The sequence below is a fragment of the Sceloporus occidentalis genome, unplaced genomic scaffold, assembly GCF_023333645.1.
Source record: "Sceloporus occidentalis isolate IW3139 unplaced genomic scaffold, rSceOcc1.0.p SCAF_7, whole genome shotgun sequence".
NCBI classification, from domain to species: Eukaryota; Metazoa; Chordata; class Lepidosauria; order Squamata; family Phrynosomatidae; genus Sceloporus; species Sceloporus occidentalis.
The window spans coordinates 91,489,367-91,514,356 of record NW_028316987.1 but is presented as its reverse complement, the minus strand read 5'-3'; the positions used below and the strand labels follow the sequence as shown (position 1 = coordinate 91,514,356).

The following is a 24,990-nucleotide window of genomic DNA, read 5'->3' as shown; positions in this document are numbered from 1 at the left end:
CTTCACGACTACATTTTTGCATTCCATTTGAATCAGTGGGATGGAGGACATTCAAATAAATGTGGGGACTGTGGCAGTATGATCCTGGATAAAGGCAGCCTGAAATTGAAAGTGATTTATTATGGCAGCCAAAAGTCTTGTGCAATTGCACAGTTTCACTGATTGGATTACAGCTGTAGGGATTTGAGTTCTTATTGCACCCATTGAAAACCAAATAAATCTCTTCTACTGGCCTTACTATTGAAAGTGTATTCAGAAATATGTGTCTGCAATCATTGACTGAATATTTTATCAATCGGTACCTGCCTGAAAGGGAATAGTCTTGCCCACATGGTACAATGCCCCCCCCCCCCCCCCGCTCTCAGATATCTTGACAAGTCCATGGAGCTTCTTGGAAGATTATTGAAGATTATCAAGAGCTTCTAAACAGCAAATCAGGGACAGTGGGCAAACTTTCCTGAACAGCTTGTTTAATGATCTCCACTACAATGTACCACTGAAGGAGGGATAAACTGTAGGGTAGACTCTAGGTTTGTGTAGGATGGTAAGATTCAACATGCCTCCCTGGTATCTTTTGCAAACAAGAGTGTACGACATGGAGTTTGCTACAACAGAGTTGGAGGTATTCTTGAGGGAAGGCCTTTTGATGGCAAAAATGTGGCTAACCCCAAAGTAGCATGTATATTCAACAAGTTTAGGGTTCTTGGCATTGACATCCATTCTTCATTTCTACAGATCAATTAAGATTTCGAAAGCTTTGTTTGTAATTGACAACACATTGGTTCAAAAATTTGGTTCTCCAGATGTTTTGAGCCTCAACCACCAGAATCCCTGTTTCTTGGCCATGCCAGTTGAATCTTTTGGGAACTGAAGTACAAAGTCTGAGAACCTCTTGTTTTAATGAGAAGGGTTTTTGCATATTTATTGATAAGAAATCATAGAATCATAAAATTGTAGAGTTTGAAGAGACCACAAGGGCCATCCAGTCCAAACCTCTGCCACGCAGGAACTCTCAATCAAAGCATCCCCGACAGATGGCCATCAAGCCTCTGCTTAAAGACCTCCAAGGAAGGGGACGCCACTACACTCTGAGGGAGTGTGTTCCACTGTCGAACAGCCCTTACTGTCAAGAAGTACCTCCTAATGTTGAGGTGGAATCTCTTTTCCTGGAGCTTGAATCCATTGTTCCGGGTCCTGTTCTCTGGAGCAGCAGAAAACAAACTTACTCCCTCCTCAATATGACATCCCTTCAAATATTTAAACAGGGCTATCATATCACCTCTTAATCTTCTCTTCTCCAGGCTAAACATCCCCAGCTCCCTAAGTCGTTCCTCATAGGACATGGTTTCCAGACCCTTCACCATTTTAGTTGCCCTCCTTTGGACATGCTCCAGTTTCTCAACATCCTTTTTGAATTGTGATGCCCAGAACTGGACACAGTATTCCAGGTGGGGCCTGACCAGAGGGAAATGTCTAATTTAACATAATGTAAGCCACTGTGATAGCCTTTTGACTGAAGAGCGGGGTATAAATACAATAAATAAATAAATAAATAAAATACTTTTATTGATACACCCTAAAATTGCATTGGCCTTTTTAGCTGCCGCATCGCACTGTTGACTCATGTTCAACTTGTGGTCTACTTGGACTCCCAGATCCCTTTCACACGTAGTTTCAATCAGCCAGGTGTCCCCCATCCTATATCTCTGCATTTAATTTTTCTGCCCTAAGTGCAGTATTTTACATTTCTCCATGTTGAATTTCATTTTATTAGCTTTGGCCCAGCTTTCTAATCTATTCAGGTCATTCGGAATGTTGATCCTGTTCTCTGGGGTATTTGCTACTCCTCCTAATTTGGTGTCATCTGCAAATATGATAAGCATGCCTCCAATTCTGTCATCCAAGTCATTGATAAAGATGTTGAATAGCACTGGGCCCAGGACAGAACCCCACTGGACACCCCACTGGTCATTTCTCTCCACTATGAAAAGGAGCCATTGTTGAGCACCCTTTGGGTTCGGCCAGTCAACCAATTACAAATCCTTGTCTAGCCCACATTTTACAAGCTTGTTTGCAAGAATGTCATGGGGAACCTTGTGAAAGGCCTTACTGAAATCGAGATATACTATATCCACAGCATTCATACAAATGAAATTGTATGCACAGATAGACCAAAGATAAGAAATACCAAAGTACCAGCTGTCCATATTACAAGGCAACACAAAACATCATAGGTTTCTGGCCTCAAATGATTAAAATATCTTGATGTGCATCAATTCTGGCATTAAATTTGTAGACTCTTTGAAATACTCTAGCAGAGAAAATTGAGGCCCACTTTTGTAGATTAGAGTGTGTTTTGGACTTTGTTCTGAGATTACAGAGGCTAAAATAATAGTTTAGCCATAAATTTCCTGGGTGGTACTCTTTCAGGTTCATCTTCTGATGTGTAACTGAAACACACTACTGGCCTATCTCACTAATTTCTGCAGATTGATATTTTTGGCACTGTGATGCATTGTGCATTCAGTGTTAAACTGTTTTATACAGAAGAGTGGTAGAAATCAGTAGTAAATAATATCTGGTATAGTTTTGCTGATGGGATAGACCCCCAGGAATGCTTCTGCCTAACATGGATTAGTATTGAGTCTATCCACTGATAGCTTTGTTGTTTGATAGAAAATGTTGCCAGATAATGTTAGCTGAAGAACGGGGCTCTGCTTGTATTATTTTTGCAGAAGACAAAACCTTTGACAAAACTTGTCCACTGCCCAGTTCTCAGGTATAGAGCTGGTATTAGCGACAAATTACATAGACTGGGATTCATTGAGATAGTTACAAATGTGTAATGAAGAGGTATATGTTTATGACTGGTTTATATTAATAATCCTTACATATTCACTAATTCAGGGAGTATGTAGGAACCATTAAAGTTCCTCTGTCCTCATTTACTGAACAGCAATCATTGCAAGCAAAAGGGGGTCTATTCCCCAGTCAGTTGGGAAGCAACTGACAGACATTTGTACCATTGCAAGCAATCTCGGGGTTGAGAAAAACTCTGCTTCTGGCTGAAAAAGTTCTCCTCGAGCCCAACTGCACTAGATAACTATCAGCCACTTTCCAACATCCTTTTTTTATGAGCAAAGTTTTGGAGTGTGTGGTGGCCTCCCAGATCCTGGAGTTTCTGGATGAAACAGATTATCTAGATCCAATTTCTGTCTGGCTTGAGGCTTGGCTATGGGACTGAGACAGCTTTGGTCACCTTGGTGGTTGACCTACTTAGGGAACTAGACAGGGGGAGTGTGTCCCTATTGCTGGACCTCTCAGTGACTTTCAGTACCCTTGTCTATGATATCCTGTGATATCTCTCTGGGACGGGATTTGAAGGCACTGTTCTATGTTGGTTCCAGTCCTTCTTGGAGGGGAGAAAGTGGTGCTGGGAGATTCTTGCCCTACCCACTGGCCTGTGGGGTTTCTCAAAGCTCAGTTTGTCCCTCCCCCCCCTCCCGCTATTTAACATGTACATGAAACTACTGGGAGAGGTCATCAGAGCTTTGGATTTAAGTGTCACCAGTACACTGATGACACCCAACTCTATCGCTCCTTTCCATTTAAGGAAGCCATTTCGGTGCTAAACCATTGTCTCTTGTCAGTAATGGGCGGGATGAGACCAAACAAATTGAAGCTGAATCCAGACAAGACAAAAGTGTTCCTAGTCAATTGGAAGGCCAATCAGGGAATAGAGATTCAGTCTGTGTAGCATGGAAATACACTTCCCTATGTGTTTCTACTCTCATTTGAACTTGGATGCCCAGGTTTCAACAGTGGCCAGGGGTACAATTGCACCGTTAAAACTAGGGCATCTTGATAGGTCAGATCTGGCCACAGTAACACATGCCTCGATTACATCTCAATTTGATTAATGTAATGAGCTCTACAGGGAGCTTTGGAACTTGTTTGGAAACTTCAGCAGGTACAGAATGCTGTGCCCTGACTATTGACTGGGGCTTGTTACAGGGAACATATACCCCTCTATTGAAGCAGCTTCATTGACTACCAGTCTGTTTCCAGGAAGAATTCAAAGTGCTGGTTAAAGTCCTATATGGCGTTGGTCCACGCTATCTGAAAAGCTGTATCTCCCTATATGAGCCTTCCCGAGTTTTAATATCTTTGGGAGAAGACTTTCTGTCTTTCCTACCATGATCAAAGGTACATTTGAGGAGGACTTGGGAAAGATCCGTTTCAGTGACTGCTCCCAGATTTTGAAATTTCGTACAACAGGAGGTTAAGTTGGCCACCTCTCTCAATTACTATCATCGGCATCCTAAGAGACCATTTTATTCAGGCAGGTTTTTGACTCAATATCTATGTGACAGAAAGGGTTTGGTGTGGGGTGCTGGGTTTTTTAATCATGGTCAGTGTTTTTATATTGTTTTAAACTTCTTTATAAATAATGTTTTAATTCTATCTTGTTTTTTAAATGCTGTAGGCCACCTTGGTGTCTTGCATATGGAGAAAGGCAGGATATAAATTGAATAAATAAATAAAATAAATAGATTTAATTTGTATGCATGTATTTAAGTTGTATGAGCAGGGCCTGCATACTCTCAGATGGAATTGATGAAATTAGTGACAGTGTTTGGTTTCACTTGGAGTAGCCCCTGGGCAGACTGAACACAGAGAAGGCCAAAAGAAAAAATGTTCTATCTAGATGCCGTTTCTGTTTAAATCCAGGATTGTTGTCCCTCCAATTGATTCCATCATCAAGGTATAAACAAGTGGAGTAGTAGGTCAGTTTATTGTATTATCTTGGCCTTGCCCCAAGGAACTCAAGACAATCTACCGAAATGATGGGGTTGCGATAAGTTGACAGGAAAATTGAAGCCACACAGACACAAAATCTTTCGATCTGGGGGAGAGTTCTATTAACTGGAAGTGTGTCTTAAACCTTTAACAGTGGGATAAAGGAGGAATAGTGCGAAGGAGTAGTATTTCTATCTGAACTGTTTTTGTTAAACTTCCTTAGTAAAGACTCTGCTTGCTTTGCTACTTGCATACTAAAAAAAGCAGCACTGTGTGCTCACACAAATATGCAGTTGATTTTTATGTCGTTTAAAAGGATTAGATGATAATTTCTGTATTTATTTACAGTCAACCATTCCATGTCGATAATTTTTCTACGTTTATGCACTCTGAAATACTGAGCTTCACTCCTTCATTTTAGATCAAGGGTTTGGTTGTACTGCCTGGATTTTTTCCCAGTACATTGGTTTGGAACAGGAGTGTAACAGGAAATACTGCAGAGTCTGTGCATGCATTACATTCCTTTCCCGCCCTGAGAGAGGGGCCAACAAACAAAGCTTTCTTCTAGGAAAAAGAGACAAGCTGCACAAAGTTCAACAGCAGATGCAGCCACGAAATCCAAACATCCTTTTCTGGAGAAGGAAAAAAATGCAGCTATGCTTAACCAAAGAAAGCAAAGAAAATGAAAAAAGGAACAAAACAGTGTTGCCATTTTGAGATCTAAAGCTGGCAGATATTTTCTCATCTTCATTTAGCAAACATTCCTCTAAGGAAATTTGCTTGTTGTGTGGAGGCGTCTGGAATATGTTGTAGTAAGTCATGGGAGACATTATGAATCCAGAATATTTTCTATATTGTAAAACAATCCAGACAGCAGAGGGCATGGTGAAAGACTTATTCCTTTACTAAATTTTCAAATCTGGGACCCTTTGGCAGTCTTGTTGGTGTGCAGTTGTAGGTTGAGTATCCCTTATCCAGAATTCTGAAATCCAAATTACCCCAAAATCCAAAACTGTCCACATGGGTGGCTGAAATAACAATACCTTTGCTTTCTGATGGTTTGGTGTACACAAATTTTGTTTCATGCACAAAATTGTTAAAATACATATAAAATTACCTTCAGGGTATGTTGATAACATGTATACAAAACATATGTCAATTTCATGTTTAGACTTAGGTCCCATCTCCAAGATGCAAATATTTAAAAATCCACATAAATCCAGAAAGCTTCAGTTCCCAAGCATTTTGGATAAGAGAGACTCAACCTCCAGATCACCCTATCATCAGCAGTCCTGGTCAGGTCTTGCGGACTCAAGGCCACAGTTTCCTTAATTGTGCCTATCCATCTGGAATGCAGCCTTCCTCTTTTCCTACTGCCTTCTACTTTATCAAATATTGGCAGGATACAGACCGTCCAAAAAGGGGGGTCTGCCAGAGCCTCCTTTTCCGCCGGCGGGAAGCCACAGTGGATAAACCACACGGTTTCCCGCCGACAAAAAACATGCAAAAAGTGGGTTCATTTTGCGTCGCGCTTGCAACACCCGAGTGCGCCAATCGCACACTCGGGATGTCACAAGCGTGCCGCAATGTGCGGACATTAAGCGTCTGTCGTGTTAAAATGGCGGTGCCTGTGTGTACAGGGCACCGCCATTTTGATGTACGGAATACGTACTAGGGTTAGGGAGCGTCTGCATGGTGCGTGCTCTCTAACCCTAGTACCACCACCGCCACGCCACATTTTGCCAGTCTGTAATGGGCCATTATTGCCTTTTCTAGGTCTTCTTATAATATGACCAAAGTACAACAGTCTCAGTGTAGTCATCTTGGCCTCTAGAGAGAGAGCAAGCTTGATTCGCTTTATGATCTATGTATTGGTCTTTTTGCTGCCCATGGTATCCATAGAACTCTTCTGTAGCATCACAGTTGATTTTCTTCCTATCAGGTACCTTCACTGCCCAACTTTTACTACTATACTATCTCAATGTCTTCATCATTTACTTTGAAGTTATGTAAATCATCTGTGGTCATTGTTTTTATTTTCTTAATGTTCAACTATAAATCTCCTTTTGCATTTTTTCTTTACTTTCTTTAGTAATCGTTCCAAGTCTTTTCTCCTAGTAATATGGTGCCATCTGAATATCTTAAATTGTTGATGTTCCTTCCTCCAGTTTTCATAGAATCATAGAATCAGAGAGTTGGAAGGGACCACAAGGGACATCCAGTCCAACCCCCTGCCATGCAGGAACTCTCAATCAAAGCATCTCCGACAGATGGCCATCCAGCCTCTGTTTAAAGACCTCCAAGGAAGGAGACTCCACCACTCTCCGAGGGAGTGTGTTCCACTGTCGAACAGCCCTTAATGTCAGGAAATTCCTCCTAATGTTGAGGTGGTATCTCTTTTCCTGGAGCTTGCATTTATTCTTCCGTGTTCTAGTCTCTGGAGCAGCGAAAACAATCTTGTTCCATCCTCACTGTGACACCCCTTCAAATACTTAAACAAGGCTATCATATCACCTCTTAATGTCTCTTTTCCAGGCTAAACATCCCCAGCTACCTAAGTCTTTCCTCATAAGGCATGGTTTCCAGACCCTTCACCATTTTAGTCACCCTCCTTTGGACACACTCCAGTTTCTCAACGTCCTTTTTGAATTGTGGTGCCCAGAACTGGACACAGTATTCCAGGTGAGGCCTGACCAAAGCAAAATAGATGCCTCCAAAGCATGCCTCCATGCTCTGAGTCTAATCCTGCTTTACATATGATATGTTCAGCATACAAGATAAATAGACAGGATGATAACATTAGCTTTGCCTGACCCTTTGCCTATTGGAAACCACTCCATTTCTCTATATTCCTTCCTAACAGTGGCTTCTTGTCTTGAGCACAGGGTACTGTAGCTCAGTATTATCTACGTTGTCTGGCACCAGTTCTCCAGAGTTTTAGACAGAGAAAGTTTTTATCCCCACCTGAAGATGCCAGGAACTGAATGTTTGACCTTTGTACAGTTTGTTGTTACTGAGCTATGGGTCCTTCTCCCTTTGGTTTTGAGGATTAAAAAATTATCTCCTTTCCTAAAGGATCTTCTTTAAAAGTCTGATGTTCATCAAAGTAAACTCAGTTAAGCTGGGTGGAGGCTGTGGAACCCAGCCTTGTAATGACAGATAAGTCTTAAACATCAGATGGTTTCTCCAAGTGTAGTCACAATGGCAGCCAAGAGGGAGCTGTATAAGGTAGTGTCCATTGTATCCTCTACATATTTAAGACATGGGTCATCCAAGATGGATGAGGATGTGAGTTTTTCAGCCCACAGAAAGTTCTTGCTTTCACAGTTGCACATGCACGCTCTAGGTGCATTTGCATTGTAAGCTCTGGGAGCAACAATTAAAGTTCAGCAACTCCATTACATAATTTTCTTCCAGTTACAGAAATGATGCACCCCATCCTTCCCAAACTGGAATATATTCTGAAGTATAAACCTTTGAATTAAAAACTTGTTTAGTACTATAGTCTTAATGATTTTTGAGTATATTTTTGTTCATCTTCTTTCTAGTGAATTAATAAATAATCTTTATTTCAGCCAACAGGCCATAAGACAACAAAGTGTTTCTAGTGAATAGGAAACAGGATGCACATGTTGAACTCACCAGTTCTTCTAGTGTTTATTTAGCCTTGGAAATATATTACATAATTTATTAACTATTTAACAGAAAAGGGGAACTGGAAAGAAACTGAACTGGATAAGGGATAGTATTGTATCAAGCTTTTCAGTGTTAGTGCCCTTGAATATGAACTGACGTTGCAGAGAAAGAAAATGATTGTTCTAGGGGAACTGAAATAGTGTCTGATTGCTGGGGTTTAACTCTGATTAAAATGGAAGGTTAGTGACAGTCTTGATGAAAACCAATTATTACTCAACACTGAAGTGACCTGAAAGTAGTAGTTGCGAAATAAAATACTAAGCAGTGTCGGAGCACTGTACTTCTTTTTGCTGGTACAATGAATATTTTTTCAAAGTTGCTACCTATTTTTCCATGGTGTACATTAATATAAAAACTAAACCTGATTGCCTGAATTCAGTTGCTAGCCCTAACTAGAGTAGACCCATTGGGATTTACATAAGTGTTGTTTAACTCTTTAGCAAATAATTCAGTGTTTTTACTCTGTTTGAGGCTAGCTGTTGAATTTATTCCAATATTACCTACATTCAGCAGGCCCAATCTATGTATAATTATACGTAAATGTAGAAGCCACATATGATTACTTGGTCCAGTATGTAGTTGGAGATGTTTATTCAGGCATGCAAATATCTTCTGTATTTGGATGCACATCAGATTTACACCCGTAAGTCCAGATCTGAAGATGGAAGCCTGCTTATGTGCACTTGGATCAAGGCAAGGATCTATAAGTCAAACAGATAGCATTACATTCTGTATATTCTCACTCATGCATTGAGAATACCATAAGGGCATCTTTGTTGTTTTTTAACTGCCCTCAAGTCAACCACGACTAATGGAGACCCTGTGGATGAGACATCTCCAAGGCCCCTTGTCCTCTACCTCAGTGCTTAGGTCTTCTAAACTCATGCCTGTGACCTCCCACCCTTTCCAACATTATTGTCTTTTCTAATGAGTCATGCCTGCCTTCTCATGAGTTGGCCAAAATGCAGCCACCTCATTTTGATCATCTTTGCTTTGAGGGAGAGTTCAGGGTCCATCTGTTCAAGGACCAGACCCATTTGTTTGTCTTTTTGACTCTCCGTTGTATTCTCAGCACTCGTCTCCAGCACTACATCTGGAAGCAGAGTCATGATGTGTTATGTATTGTTAATCTGATATTGGAAACCGCTTTGATCGTCCATGGAAAAATGGTATACAAATAAAGCTTATTATTATTATTATTATTATTATTATTACATCTCAAATGAGTTGATTTTCTGCTTATCGACTTTCTTCACTGTCCAGCTCTTACATCTGTACATGGTGATGGGAAATACAATGGCTTGGATGGTTTTAACTTTAGTGCACAGTTTTATATCTTCACACTTTAAAATCTTGTCTAGTTCTTTCATGGCTGCCCTTCTTATTCCTAGTCTTCTTTTGATTTCTTGTCTGCAGGTCCATTCTGATCAATGTTTGATCCGACGTATGGGAAAATCTTTTAACTATTTCGATTTCCCTATTGTTTAGGTTGTATTCTCTGTGTTTCTCTGTGGTCATTATTTTTGTTTTCTTTATGTTCAGCAGTAAGCCTGCCTTTGCAATTGCTTCTTTAACTTCCCTTAGTAATTGCTCTAAGTCTATGATGTGTTTGGTTTCATCTGCATATCTTGGATTGTTGATGCTCCTTCTGTCTTCGCTCCTTCTTCTTCTGAGTCTAGATCTGTTCTTCATACGATATTTTTCGCATATAAGTTGAACGAACAGGGTGATAGAAAGCATCTTTGCCTGACCCTTTTGCCAATTGGGAACCATTTTGTTTCTCTATATTTTTCCTATTATCTCTGTTCTGAACATGGCAGAAAGACGTCTGAATGCTGCCTTCTCTGTGTTGAGAAAATAATGTGAAATATTTATACAGTTAATGAATTTTGCAGCTCCCTTGGAATCGCAACCTTTTTAGAAGAAAATGGAAGGGGACTGTTCATATACTTCAACATTGGTTTTTGTTGCAACCTCAGAGAATGTTTTGAGACATCTAAACAAATGAATTTCAGTTCGGTGGGTACATCTGTGTGCATCTCTCGCTGTCTGGTTTCTAAGCTGAAATATTAATCAGGTGTATTGGTAGACTGATTAATGTGCTAATCAGAGATGAAATGTGCGTTTAAAAATCAGACTGTAACAGCGGCAGGAGGAGAAGCCCAGAGGGCTTTTCTGGTTGCTTAACTATCACTGTGCCCTACTTTATAAAAAAAGAGTGACGAAGTGCTTCTTCTTGATAACCATTTTAACACCAGATTTAGTGGGAGGGAAATAGCTTTAGAATACATGAGAAGATTCCTTCTCAAGATTTTTTTTTCTCCCCATGTTCCTAACTTTGTTAAATCATGGCAAAGTTGAGCTTTAGGGGACCACACACATCAACCTTTTTGGGAAATGCAGCATAGGTGGCATAAGATTTTAACGTGAGCCTGGCAAAATAATAATGTAGAACTCATATTGGCTCATAAGTCTGATATAAGAGATCCATCTTTAAGGAGCTGAAGTGTTGTAGCTCTTAATGATTTGAATCTTATTCTGATGTAATGCCCCTCTCCCCCGTTCATGCATTGGGTGGAAATGCTAGCCTGGAATATTAAATCCAGATGGATTTCCTAGGCAGTTTTCCCCCCGCAGCAAGAAAAATTATAACCAAAATTGCTCCCAGACTGTTTGTAATCTGCCTCTGAGGCTAAGACTCTAGAAATACTAGGTGAGCCTTCAAGCAAATGGTATCATTAGCACCTCATTACCTTGGAGAAGGTGAAGCAGCTATCCCTATATGTTGTTCAGCCTGGGAACTATGCTTGCTGTGGAGTGACCTCATAGCAATGAACTACTGAGTTATTTGCTGAGCAGTGATTCTGGAGTTAATTTACAGCAGGATCCCTGTGAGCAGCTGCTCTTGTAGCATAATGGAAATGTTAATCGGGAAGTTCAAAAGGGTGCTTGGGAAAGACAGCATAGGTGGCAGAAGAGCACACGTTTCCTGTATCTACTAGCCAGGTTATCAGATTGACTGGAAAGTCCCTTTCTTGGCAGGAATATTTCTTATTAAATGTGTTTTGTTTTGTTTTGTTTTTGGTTAGTAAAGGCAGTATAGCCAAAATGACACACACTTTTTATATCTAATAGCAAAGTTATTAGGTTGGCTGGAAATTCCCTTTCTTGGAAGGTGGGATTCCCCCCCCCCCTCTACAAAATGGTAAAAAACAAACAAAACCCATTCCCTAGCACATTAATACTTTCAGGCATCACTGAACCTTGCTGTGACATTAGGGCAGCCATATCCAGTAACTTGGAGGATTCAGAAGCCAATGTGGCTCTAGAGGTGAGATTAATGCTCTTTTTTCTTTTTAAAATTTTATTTATAAATACATAGATCATAATATTCTCCAGTTATTTACAGTATGGAGATTATATAAAATATAACCCCAATAAGAAGCTTTGTGTAACTTGACTTCTTCAGTCTCTCTAATATATATATATATATATATATATATATATATATATATATTCTTCTTAATAACCTTTCTGTCTTTGATCAAACCTTTAATTCTTCCTACACCTTATTTCCATCTTAATTTACAATATTCCATAATGGGGAACCATTCTTCCCTTATTTAATTTACATCTTTACAGTTTAAGCAACAGGTCAAGTCAGTTTGCCCATTTCTGTCATCTCCAATAGTTTCATTATTCAATCATCCACCACTGGCCTTTTGTGACTCTTCTAATGCTCTCTGCTTTTTCAATATGGGGAAATGGTGGGTTGGTAGGTATGTCAGATAAAGGCTGGATAACAAAGCCACTCAAAAATATTGGGCCCCAAATAAGGGGAAAAACTAGGCAGAGAGGCAGTGGGGAATATTAATATTTAAATCTATAGTGTTTTGAATTATGTGTGGGAAACTGTAGTTAGTGTCTAGCCATTAAGCATATGTAACTTAGATGGCATTTCTCTTTATAAAAACAAACAAAGATTCAATTGCCTCTACAACAAGAGGTTGTTCTTGTGTGCCTCCAAGTCATTTCTGACTTACGGCAACTCTATCACAAGGTTTTCTTGGTGTGATTTGTTCAGAGAGGGTTTGCCCTTGCCTTCTTCTGAGGCCGAGAGAATGTGACTTGCCCAGGATTCAAGTCCTGATTTTCTAGTGTCCTAGTTCAGCACTCAAACCATTACACTGGAATTTCTGCCCCCCTTCTCTTTTTAAAGAAAAAAATGGTTCATATGTTAATATTCTGCAGTTAGTCCTTTAACGCAGATTGGCTGAAGCTTTTTTCCATTCACTCATTTTGAGATACTATTGAATAAGTTTTCATCTGCATCAGATCCCCCCCCCCCCCCCATCTATGGCTTGCTGGTAGATATTGTAGAAACCCTGAGGAGGTTTCTTGAGCCTCCCCTCTTATGCAGAGTGGATGACTGTCAGTTCACTAATCCTTGTGTTGTGTATTAATTTAATGAATTGTGAGCCAGGGAGCCCACATCTCAAATTCAGTGTATGAGAGCTGGACAAGGCCCTAAGCAGTTTGTTATCCTCTTGGCCTTAGTACATCCTTATCCTGCAGGATGAGGATAATACTGACAAGCTTAAAGAGCTCTCTAAACATAATGTAGTGAGATACTTCAAATGCTCTATAAAAGCAATTAAGTAATTTTCCTTAATCTTTTCTTCTTGGTCTAAAGGTGTTTTTTGCTCTGTGTATATGTTTACATGCCTTCAGGTCACCTATCAACTTATAGCAACCCCATGAATCTCATAGAGTTTTCTTAGGCAAGGAGTACTCAGAGGTGGTTTTGCCAGTTCCTTCCTCTGAAATATAGCCTACAACACCCTCTGTTCATTGATGGTCTCCCATCCAAGTACAGTTGGCCCTCCGCTTTTGTGGCTTTGACTTTTATGGATTTGATTGTACACATATTGAATTAATGTGTTTTCTCTAGGAATCGTTAGGTCCTCCAGCATGACTCTATGGCCAACTTCCACTGGAAGGCATGCTGGAAGACCTAGAGATTCATAGAGGGAACACTTCTTTAGGCATCTGTAGGTCTTCTAGCACAGTTCTGTGATCAACTTCTAGCAGATGTTGACCATAGATTTGCACTAGAGGACCTTGCAAATCCTAGAGAAGTGTTCTGTCAGTTTTGTTTTAATTTTTGTTTGTTTGAGGTTTTCCCACTTTCCTACCCCCAGCAAGTGTGGAGACCAACTGTAATAACCAGAGCCGACCCTGCTTAGCATCCAAGATCAGACAGGATCTGGTGCCTTTAGAGTATTTAGGTCAGAAGTCATGCTGTTTATCCTTTTATAAGCAAAGTCACATTGTCATCCCCCTCCCTGACCCCATTAGATGATGCATCACAGACAAATTTGCCACCACTACAGTTACTCTCAATGTAGGGCATTTAGACCAAACTGTGTTTTTTGTTGTTGTTTGTTTGATTGTTTGTTTGTTTCACTGTACAAAACCACAACATAGCAGCCTGGCATTGACACTATACATTGCTTTTCATTTCAAAACGCTTCAGACTCTGCACATTCTGTCATTTCAAGATCAGGTTTAAAGAATAAGAATCAGTGTAGGCATTTGTTGAGTCTGGATAATTTAGCCCTATCCGGTTTGATGAGCTTGGATAATTCAGTCCACCTCTTTCCTCCATCGTCACTTTTCTCGAGTGGAAAGCAATGTGTTTGAAGAGATGTTCCTGTTTGGATGGAAAAGCTCCATGCAAGGTGGAAACCTGGAAAATTAGGAATCTTGCTGTTGTGGATCATCTCCGTGTGAACAGGAACATCTCTTCCGACAAGTCATTTTCCAAATGAGGAAAGTGATGAAAGTAGGGGAAAGGGCTAGGGCACTCCCCTATTCTCCTGTCAAAAAACTGGTGAGTAATGCCTGAACTTGGCTGTTGTTACCTGCTCACACATGTGATGCATACTTGGCTGCATGCTTGTCTTTTCGTATGTTTAGCCTTATGAAATATTCTTTCCTGGATTTTTTTGGATACACCCAAATGGTCTTTATTTCAGGATAACTCTTCTCTGTTTAGTCATATGGCTCAACTAATATGTGTTTAAAATCCTGTAAAATGCTATACGTTTGGGGGGAAATACAATTTTTGCCCATGATGAAGTGAGGCTGTAGCTGGCTTAAAATGTCAGTATATTAGCTTTTCAACTTGACAATGTCTCCAGGAAAATGTCTGAGTGGAGTAAGCAGATTGGAGCGGAGTGGTTGCAAAATGGATGGAAAGAAAATGCGGTTTTGGCTGTTGTTAATGAATATTTTACTTAATCATTTGGATCCAAAGAGTTCTAATATTGTGAACTGCGCTGTACTTTTTCAGAATGTTTTTCACAGACTAAAAAGCAACTTTCTCCCTTTGCATTGCTGGGCTGGTTGGTGTTTCTACATAATAGAGTTTTGTGAGCCTTTGCTGTTTTTATTATGTGTGTTGTACTAAGCGAATTGAGTAGAAGCATCATGCAGATTAGAGTTGCATGTGAGTTCCTCTTCTGTACTAGGAATCCTAAACTTGTGGATTTGGGATTGGATATGGGAGTCGTACACCATGTGCTATCTTTCCCCATGTAAAAAGAGGCTTGACCCATATGCCTGAGACAAACAAAATAACAAGGCTGATTGGACAACATTTTAACTTCAAATTTAAGCTGATATCTCAATGCATAGCAATAAAAACTGGGTAGGCCTTACCTTAGAAGGAGAACAAGGACAAAACAAAACTGTGCAACCAAAACAGTATTATGACATACTTGCAAATCCTATTGTGGCCTTGGTGGCAACACTCAACATCTAACAAACAATCTCTGGACAGTACTGACAGGACCATCATCCAAGGAAATGCTGATATGCCCTCCTCCATCTCCTTTTATGTGGCAGCTATTTTACCTCTTCACTTGATGGCTACTATAAGAAAGTGACTTGAGTATGACAAATTACTGTTATCCACAACTGTTTTAAAGTAGCCCTTTTTGAGCTGTGTGTATGTGTGCATATTACAGAAAGATGGATATCAACTCAGAAAATATTCATTCTGAATTTAATCAGAAAAATCCACCTTGTTTTAAAATTAAGACCTCAAGGCATGCTTTTGAATGAAGGGTTTAAAATTGTTATTTGGCTGTATTAGGACTAAACTGCTGATCCTTCAGGCTTTGAATGCTTTCTATATATTTTTGTTTAATTAGTTGGCTTCCCCACCCCCACCTTTTAAAAAATAGTATGAACCTTGTAGTTGTTGTTGTTGTTGTTGCTGTTGTTGTGTGCCTTAAAGATGTTTCTGACTTATGGTGACCGGTGACCCTAAGGTTTTCTTGGGGTTTTCTTGGCAAGATATATTCAGAGTGGGTTTGCTATTGTCTTCCTCTGAAGCTGAGAAAGTGTGACTTGCCTAAGACGTCACCCAGTGGGTTTCAACCTGCTTTATATGTATACAAATTATGTTAAATCTAATTGTCTTACAAATGTTCCCTTGAAACTAGAAACTTAATCATGTATACCCTGCAATATAACCTGGAGATTTTCTGACACCATGAAAACTCCTATGGACACAGGTTTTAGAAATCAATGTTACAATACCAGTAACCCCAACCATTGTCCGTGTAATCAGCAGCAAAAAAACAGGGGAAGAGTATGATCTTCCATACATGTCAGTGAAATGATGTATTGAGACAGCCCCATGGTATTTATGAGGCCCCATGCAAGCCTGAAGGATCTTGAAATCCTCCAAAAGTAGAGCACTCAGGTTCTCCAACACCACCTCAGAGACAGCTCAGGCAGGGAGACTGCTGGATAGAGGAATTAGTGGTAAATCAATAGCATAACTGTTCTCTGTTCAACAGGCCATCACAAGTGTTACTAGCACAGATAGTTCTCCATGTGAGGGATGAAACCTTTATAGATAGTGGCAATTACAGCCTTCTTAGTCTAGGTAGCTTGATGGTCCACCCTGGCCAGCTCATTATAGGTTGGTCATTATACACAGTCAGCCCTCCACATTTGTGGCTTTGACTTTTGTGGATTTGATTATTTGCAAATTTGATTAATACATTCTCTCTAGGAATCTCTAGGTCCTCCAAAGAAATTCTGCTGGAAGTTGACCATAGAGTTGTGCTGGAGGACTTAGAGGTTCCTAGAGAAAGCACTACTCTAGTCATTTGTAGGTCTTCCAGCATAATTCTTTGTTCAAATTTTGGCAGCTGTTGATCAGAGTTCTGCTGGAGAACCTAGAGATTCCTAGAGAGTAGTTGATTTTTTTTTATTTGCGGGTTTTCCATTTTCATTGGAGTCCTGTGCCCCCAACCACAGCGAATATGGAAGACTTGTGTAGATGGTTAGATGTGCTAGGCCAGCTGTGGTTTCCCTTTCTGCAAAAGAAAATTCATAATGATTTTTAGCTGTGTTGTCCAGAAGAGATAAAACTAAGGAAGCAGGTGGACCGGAAGAGACAAGTCTCCTCATTCCAAGACCCAGATTGATTTACCATCCAACAAAATTCCTAGTCATCATGTTTGGAGATGGTGATTTCTAAAAGGATATGCCTTTCTGTTACCAGTGGTCTAGAGGAATTTTGCTTCTTCAGATTTAGTTACTGTGAAAGTTGTATAAAATTTTATTTAACTGCTAAAATACTAAATGTGGGCTTCAGTAAAGTATCTAGGCTTTGCATTGTTCTCAGCAGTGCTCCCTTTTTCTTCAAAACTTGACTATTTGAGCCAAACATATTTGAAAGCTACACTGCTCACATCCAATTTAGGTGGAACTAAGGGTGGGAGGAATTCTAGTTTTAAAACCACAACTCTAAAGATGGAGTCCCAAGCTTTTCCTTTTCCATGGAAACTATCCTTGTGTTAGAATAAAAACTACTGAGGTTCATTTTAGGTCAGGTCTGGCCTGATCCCTCAGTGCAAACTGTATGAACATCTTTTGAGATAAATATTGGTGATTATAATTAATTTTATAGTTACAAAAGATGTCAGGTGATAAAAGGTATCAGGTGAGATTTTATATTAGATGGAAGAAAATTGTGAAGGACCTATATTTAATCTGCTATTGATTGGCATAATTAGTAGTGCCCACAATTTTGTGTGTGTCATTAATTCATTGCTTTTTATTGAGAATGGTGAAATTTTCTTTTATAAACATTTAGTGTTTTCAGTTAAGAAATATAGGAGGGGTGAATTTTTTTTACAAAATAACAGGTGACAGTTTTCAGTAATGTCCATACAAAGAGCCCCCCTACATGCAGAGACACAAATAATCCCTCTTTATAGACCCAAATGAACCCTTTTTTAAAGGAAAACTGCTCAGTGTATCTGAGAGCCAGGGACCAGTTAGTACACCTTGTGTTTGTGGTAAAATGCAGATTTAATTTGTACATACAGTGAAGAAGGTGTGTGACTGCCTTTTTTCAGTGTCTTTCTTCCAACCATTATAACATTTTGATTATAGGACATGGCAACACAGTGGTCTCACGTTGTGGTGTAGTGCTTGGAAGACACCCTGAGAAAATACTTCAAAGTCTTCTTTGTCTCCTGTAAAGGAACAAATGCAAACTGATGTAGACAGGGATCGTTGAAGGCATTAAAAATGAAAATTGCTGTAGTAAACATTCCTTAAAGCTTTTATTGAAGATGTAGGGGCTAACTCATGACCCAGTAATCTGAGCTCCAGTCATAGAAGCATCTGCAGTTGGCTTGCTTTTGTGATACATGGCATTTCCTTGCCATAGTGGGAACCTCTGTAAAGAGGGATCGTGTGGACAGTAGTGGCTGGTAGATTCAGTGTCAGTAGAGTGCTGAATCTACTTTCGGATTTAGTCCAAACTGTAAAGGAGTTATCCAGGGTACTATGGGGAATTGATCTCAATGCATTAGATAGCTCATTTAAAATTCAGGCCCACTACCCCGCTAATGTTGAGGCCACCACCATCATTGATAGCCTGACTAGGGATGGAAAAAATATTTACCATTATTAGTTTCCTGGCCCCAAGACAGTTTTCCCAGTGGTAATGAAGACTAACAGAATGGTGAAAAATTTGTACAACTTTTGCCCAGTACAGGTGTATCTCAATTAACAAAGTAGATGTGTTCCTGGGCATTACTTGTTCAACTGAAAATTTGGTACCAAAGGCAGGAATAACATCAAAGGAGTAGGGATAGTTCCTACTCTACAGAAAAGAAGGGCAGTATGTTTCAGCAAACATTTTATTCAAAACTATCATTAGCTGGATCAGGTCCAGTCAAATCCCATTCTTTCCCAGTTCAAACTTTATTGCATTGTTTACTGGAAACATTATTATTATGTTTATTATATTTATGTATTATCTACCTTTCTCCCAAAATTGGGATTAAAGGCAGCTTTCAGTTTAAAAAACAAGACAGCAAAACAAAAAAGTGAACATTAAAATGGGATTAAAATATTGACTATATTAAAAGTGGATTGTCAGAAATAATTTTTGTCTTCAATGTAATGCTATTATTTTTACAAGTAGTACTGAACAGACATATGTGAACATGCTCACAGTTTTTTTAAAGTCTAAAGAGTAAGCATTAATTAAATGTTGCTTTTCTTTACAGTGTCCCAATGTAATCTCAGTTTGAAGAAGCAGAGGAGTCGAAGCATCTTTAGCACTTTATTCTGCTGCTTTCGTGACTATAATGTTGAGCCACCATCTTCCAACAGCAGCAGTGTCCTTCCTCCATTGGTGGAAGAAAATGGCGGGCTTCAGAAGGTTAGCATCTTTTTGCAAAGCTTTAAAGTTATGTTCATAAATCTTCATTCACATGTTTTGTATGGTTTTATACCTTGCAGTTCTTATGGCAAGAAGCATCAAGTGAGTAATGAGTAGGAAGGGTGAATGTGACCAAATCTGCCTGTTAGACTAAGCAGACTATGCCAGAACCTCAATCATAATGGGTTGGTTCCAGACTTAGTCATAATTATCGTAGATTTGTTTAAATTAGTAGGACAAAATAGTCATAATTAACCCATTCCTACACCAAATAATAATAATTAAAAACAGCTGAAAATCAACAAAATCAACAAAAACATGACAGGAACTGAAGTATTTCAGTGCACTTAAGGCGTAGATGCACCTTGTGAGAGAGTCACAGAGGCAAAAATTGGTCACTGCCTCCCACATTTCCCAACCATGATGATAAGGATTATACTCATAATGATAATGATGGGGTGCTTCATTACCAGTCCTAGACTGGGCAGAGTGATATCTGAAGCTGGTCTTTCTATTATCACTTGAGTCCTTCATGCTTTGGCCATCTGTCAGTTTCTTATGATGCCAAAGTTGTCTTTTTCAGCTAAAGACTTGTCAGTTTCCTGACCTTAATGTTCCTTCTCTAAGTATTTTCTGGGTATTTTTGGAGGGGGGGTTGGGGGCACAGGTACAGAAGTAGCTAAAAGATTCAGAACGGACATTTCATAAGTTATGAATTAAGAAAGTAGCAAATTAGTAGGCAACAGCTATTGCCTAGTTGTCACACCATTTGATCCAAATGTCATTGGGAGAACCAAGATGAACAGTGACCTTTTTGCTTTCTGATGGAAACACAGTGAAGTGCTGAGATAGCAAGTCTTTCAGCTTCTTTTGGACTTCTACTGAGAAAGTGGAGTTTGGACTGGTTTTCTCTTTAGATTTCCTTAAAATAACAATACCAGTGGGATGGTTTCCATGTACAGAGGACAGAAAGTATAGCCACAGGAAAGTGTAATTTCTCCTTGGCTTGTGGAGCACTCTGCTAGTTTAATCCATTGCCTTAATGGTGAGCCATGCCTAATGTTTGCACTTCTTAAATAAAAAATGAACAGTTTCCATGCGCTACATAGGTTGGACACAAGGATGAAGGCAGACTTTGCGATGCAGTGCAGAAGATAGATTTTAGGAACATGCATTACCAAAGTGGCACCATAGCACTATTGCAGAGAAAGTGGGATAGCAATTGTTTCCATAGCAGTATGTTTCCGTTTGCTTAAATAACATGATTGCTGTGAAATAACAGCCTGGCATGATAATGTCCTTAGTTTCTTTAAGAGGAGTTCTGTAGGGGATACTTGTGAAAGAGGAAAATATGCACAGACAGTGAGAGGCACACATGCACAGGTGCCTATGTAGAATATGTTAGTGCATTTCTATTAAATGAGCCCATCTTCTAATCTAGGATACCTCACTTGTCTCCCATTAAGCCAAATGTACAGTAACCTATTGGCCATGTATTTTAGGGATGACAACCAACTTGTTGCTGTCCCGGGTAATCAGCAGAGAGTAACATATTCATTTTGAGATCAAGAAGCTCCATTTGCTTGCTTAAAGTAGTGTGTTTAACGCCAGCTTCAGCTTAAATAAATAAGGGATGGATACTGATCATACATATTAGAAATTGACAGTTAGTGGCCATATTCAAATAAAGTAAAGAAATCTAATAGCTTTGTTAATTTCAAATTAATTCATTATATTATTAAGTGGTTGTAAAACAATAAGCAAATATTTTTAAATGTTTTTTTCCTCCTACAGCTGTGGGTAAAACAGAAGTTGAATGACATTTGAATTTGGCCTTATCATGCCTAATGTTTAGGAGAATAGTTAGGTTCTGAACCAAAAGGCTCAAAGGCTCATGTCACCAGTGTGTTTCGATGTTTAAGCTCTAGGATCATTCCCCTTGAATGGACTTTTTTTAAAAAATAGTCTAAAATGAATAACAATCTAACTAGTAAATGGTGTTATTAACGTTATCATTGGGTGCAATTCTCTTTCTTTCTAAAGAGAAAAACTTTCTTGAGAGTAAGTGCCATTGAATTCATTGGGACTGTATTCTTGGTCAACGCATATAGATTCTGCCATTAGACGCTATAGAAAAATACCTGTTTTGCTGCCTCCTGCCAAGAAGAGAACTGAGCATGAATTCCTCTTGCTCCAAGAGTGACTCTCTCACAATTACAAATGTATTTGTTCCCAATTCATGACTTTGTTTTCCAGCAGTTTTCAAAGTGAACTTGTATGAACCTATCGTAATAATTCCTGGAACTTGTCCCATAGATACAGCTTATACAAACCTACACTAATCATTCTTGGAGCTTGTAGTGGAAAAATTTCCAATGCATCTGATAGTTGCTCTTTATTTGGATCAGTGCATATATGCTCTTCTCTCAAGCTTGCGAAATGTAGCACAGCACTATAGCAACTGCACTTACAGTTTTCCTTTGTCCTATTAACTCTCCAAAGTGCATCTGTAGCTGCTTTGGGTCCCAATTTTGGGAGAAAGGCAGGCTACAAATTAATAAAATAAATAAATGGGGGCCAGGGGGGCAGCCAAGACATTCGTCTTATCATTATTCTGGCTCAAAGGATGTGGCTGAGTTATGTTATACAAAGAGGTAGACTGTATTAGTAGTTCAATATAGCAGTACTGAGCCATTAAAGTGAGGTATCCCAACATTAATAGATCACTGAAGAATTCTAGTGAGATATTGAAGGTGTATTTTACCTACTACCTTCTATGTGGCTTTAAGAAGAGCAGTAGACAAGATATGAAACAATTTGAAGAGGAAGGGAAGTCTGTAAAATAAGCTTCTGATTTTACAGCAGTAGTGTCAGTTGCTCAAAAGGTATAACTAATTGATGTTGACATCACTGGATTTAGTGTCATAGTTTTAAGAATAGTTGAAAGGAATAGAGATAACAGCTTAAACTGTATGGGAGAGTTGGAAGGTGGCAGTAAAATATCCACTGTTACTGTGTGCCTTCAAGTCATTTCCAACTTACGGTGGCCTTAAGGTGAGCCTATCTTGGTTTTCTTGCCAAGATTTGTTCAGAGGAAATTTGTCATTGTATTCCTCTGAGGCTGAGAGAATGTGACTTGCCCAAGGTCACCCACTGGTTTTCCATGGCTGAGTGGGAATTTCAGACCCTGGTCTCAAGAGACACTGGCTGTCTAAAATAGACTTTATGGCAAAGCAAAGGAGATGTGGATCACCTAGAATCAGAAACATTTTCACGTTTGAGCATACACAAAGTGCTTTTTCTTAACATTGAATAATCATAGTCAATCCCCTCTTGAATTAGAAGAGCTTTATTACATCTCATATGTCATCATACGTAAGCTGGCTTGAGTCCTAGTACTGCTCACATTAGACGTTCTAAAAATAGATAATGTCCAGTGTTCTCATGTTAAAAAATATACTCCATGATTTACATATTTACAATCTACCACGTGCTGTCTCTGAACAACCAAAAAGGTTTTTCATTCATCTCATGAAAGTAAATGAAGGTAAGAAAGCATTGCTATTAGTTTTAATTGGCCCCTGCCATGTGCTGTTTGTATATCCAGTGAGCTACCTACCATATTTATTAAGTAGTGTTGCTAAAATAAATGAATAGCAGCAGAATTTCAAAAGAATTTCTAAGAGTAGGAAGCTACTCCCATTATGTGTTTGAAATTGAGACTAAACTATTATGAATTCTAATTTGGACAATATATTACTTATTTTCATAGCCATTTATAAACCACATATATTAAATACTGACTAAAAACTTCTAAATCATCAAATATCTGCCTTTATTTATTTGTTTATTTATTTATTTGCAAAGAATGTCCAGTGAGAATATAGGAATTACCATCAAGAGATTTACATTGTGACTCTAGTGAATGTTTTTGCCCCACTAACTGATCATTTTTGTTGTTATAACACAGAATCTTTTTCATTTAACAAGTTTCTTAAATGCCATTTTGAGTTTCTGTTGGAATTGTTTTGACTAATATATATATGATAATAATAATTCAGTTTCTTTTGATTTAGGTTTTTTGAGCTATTTTATTCTTACAGTAACCTTTTCCCATTTTCCTCCCAGGGTGACCAGATGCAGGTCATTCCCATTCCAAGTGTATGTATTTTTATTCTTTTTATTTTGTTAGTGTTTTGATGTTCCCGCTTTTGGATTGATTTGCTTTTGTGCCGCATGCTGTGGAGCTCTTCTTTTCTACTAACCTATCAGATATTTGCAGCACTATAAAGATGTGCAGAACGATAGTATTGCATGAACACAAACAAACCATATTAACAAGAACTAAAGGATACATGAAAAATTCTTCAGTCTTGAGCCAATCATGAAACATTTATCATTACAAACTTTCTTTGAGGTATTATAACAAAGCAAAGAAGCTACAATAATTGGCTAAGAAGATAACAAAACATAGTACATACTCAAGTGTTGGCTCTGTGTACAGGTTTCTACATGTCCAAGTGGAAAAGTCACTTCAGTGGAAAAGGTCTGGTCATCTTTCATTCATGTTTCCCCTCGCCACAAGAAAACAAAGTGGTGAGAATTCAGGGCTTTTGTAAGCAAATCTGGTCTGAGAAGACTTTTTTCTAATTTCACCTGGTAACTACTCTTCCTCTAACACAACAATGGATAACTTCAGAATGAATGGGGGGCAATCTTTTCTGCCACCCAGCTTGTCTTTTGGGTTCACCATGAGTAATACTGTATCATTTCCAGACACCATTTTACCTACTTTTTGCCCTTATTATTTTGTTGTTGTTGTTAAAACACTTTTGATGTGGCGCAGCATGTGAGGCAACACGTCAACATTTGGTACCAGATTTTCCACCTTCGTGACTGTAGTCAGCAGCTTGTGAGCTGGAGAAACACCTCTTCCTTTCTTAATGAGCAAAGAGACACTGTAAATTTCTCTCAGATGAGGCTTATATTCTTAGAAGTTCCACTGAGTACAACAATATATACATCGACACCATTCCAGCCACCATTTGGCCTACTTTTTGCTCTTATTATTTATTTATTTTACCTTAATTATATGCTGCCTTATCCAAGGCCAGGACCTGCCTTTCTTCCAGGCCAGGACCCAATTTTTTTTTTTATTGGTTTGTGGGGGGGGGGGGGGGGGTTTGTCAGCAGAAAAAGCAAATTGCTGCATTTGTGACCAGTTTACAGTTGGTTTGGGTCAAACCCCATGCAAAAGTTGATGAGAGAAAAAATTAATTTTTAACAAAAAATTGGAAGGTATTGGGAGCCTCAAAAATGGAGCTAGTGAGCTGTGCAGCTCATAGACTGCGTGTTCCCCACCCCTGCTCTAACCCATTCCCTGCTGTGCTTTAGGTTTTTGCTTGGTGGCTGGAGGCAGTTGTTTACCATACAGCGACTATATAAAATCTTACCAAGGGATGTAAGTTGCCCCTACAAACAGGCAAACTGTAGCATCCAGCTGTCCATTGAAGAACTTCTTAAGTGTCCTAATTATTCCACATCTCTTGATATTTACAAAAGTTCAATAGAAATCATACCACCAACAGCAGTATCTCCATTTTCAACCATCTGGGTATGTGCAGAGACTTACCATAAATACATTTCAGATTTACAATATTCTACACAGCAGTTGCCTTATTCAGCTAACTGGTGTCTGTTATGGTGAACTATGTTGTGGTGGTTGTTGGGGG

At 39.1% G+C, this 24,990-nt stretch overlaps 1 protein-coding gene across 2 annotated transcripts in view; it reads left to right on the top strand.

Moving 5' to 3' along the window:
* The window catches only part of CTDSPL (CTD small phosphatase like), an 88,012-nt gene that overhangs the window by 37,507 nt on the left and 25,515 nt on the right, over positions 1–24,990 (top strand). For both annotated transcript variants that reach the window (XM_089533693.1, XM_089533692.1), the window contains exons 2-3: positions 19,104–19,258; positions 23,387–23,419. In XM_089533693.1, the coding sequence (XP_089389819.1) occupies positions 19,104–19,258; positions 23,387–23,419 (188 nt within the window). The remainder of the gene's footprint in view (positions 1–19,103; positions 19,259–23,386; positions 23,420–24,990) is intronic.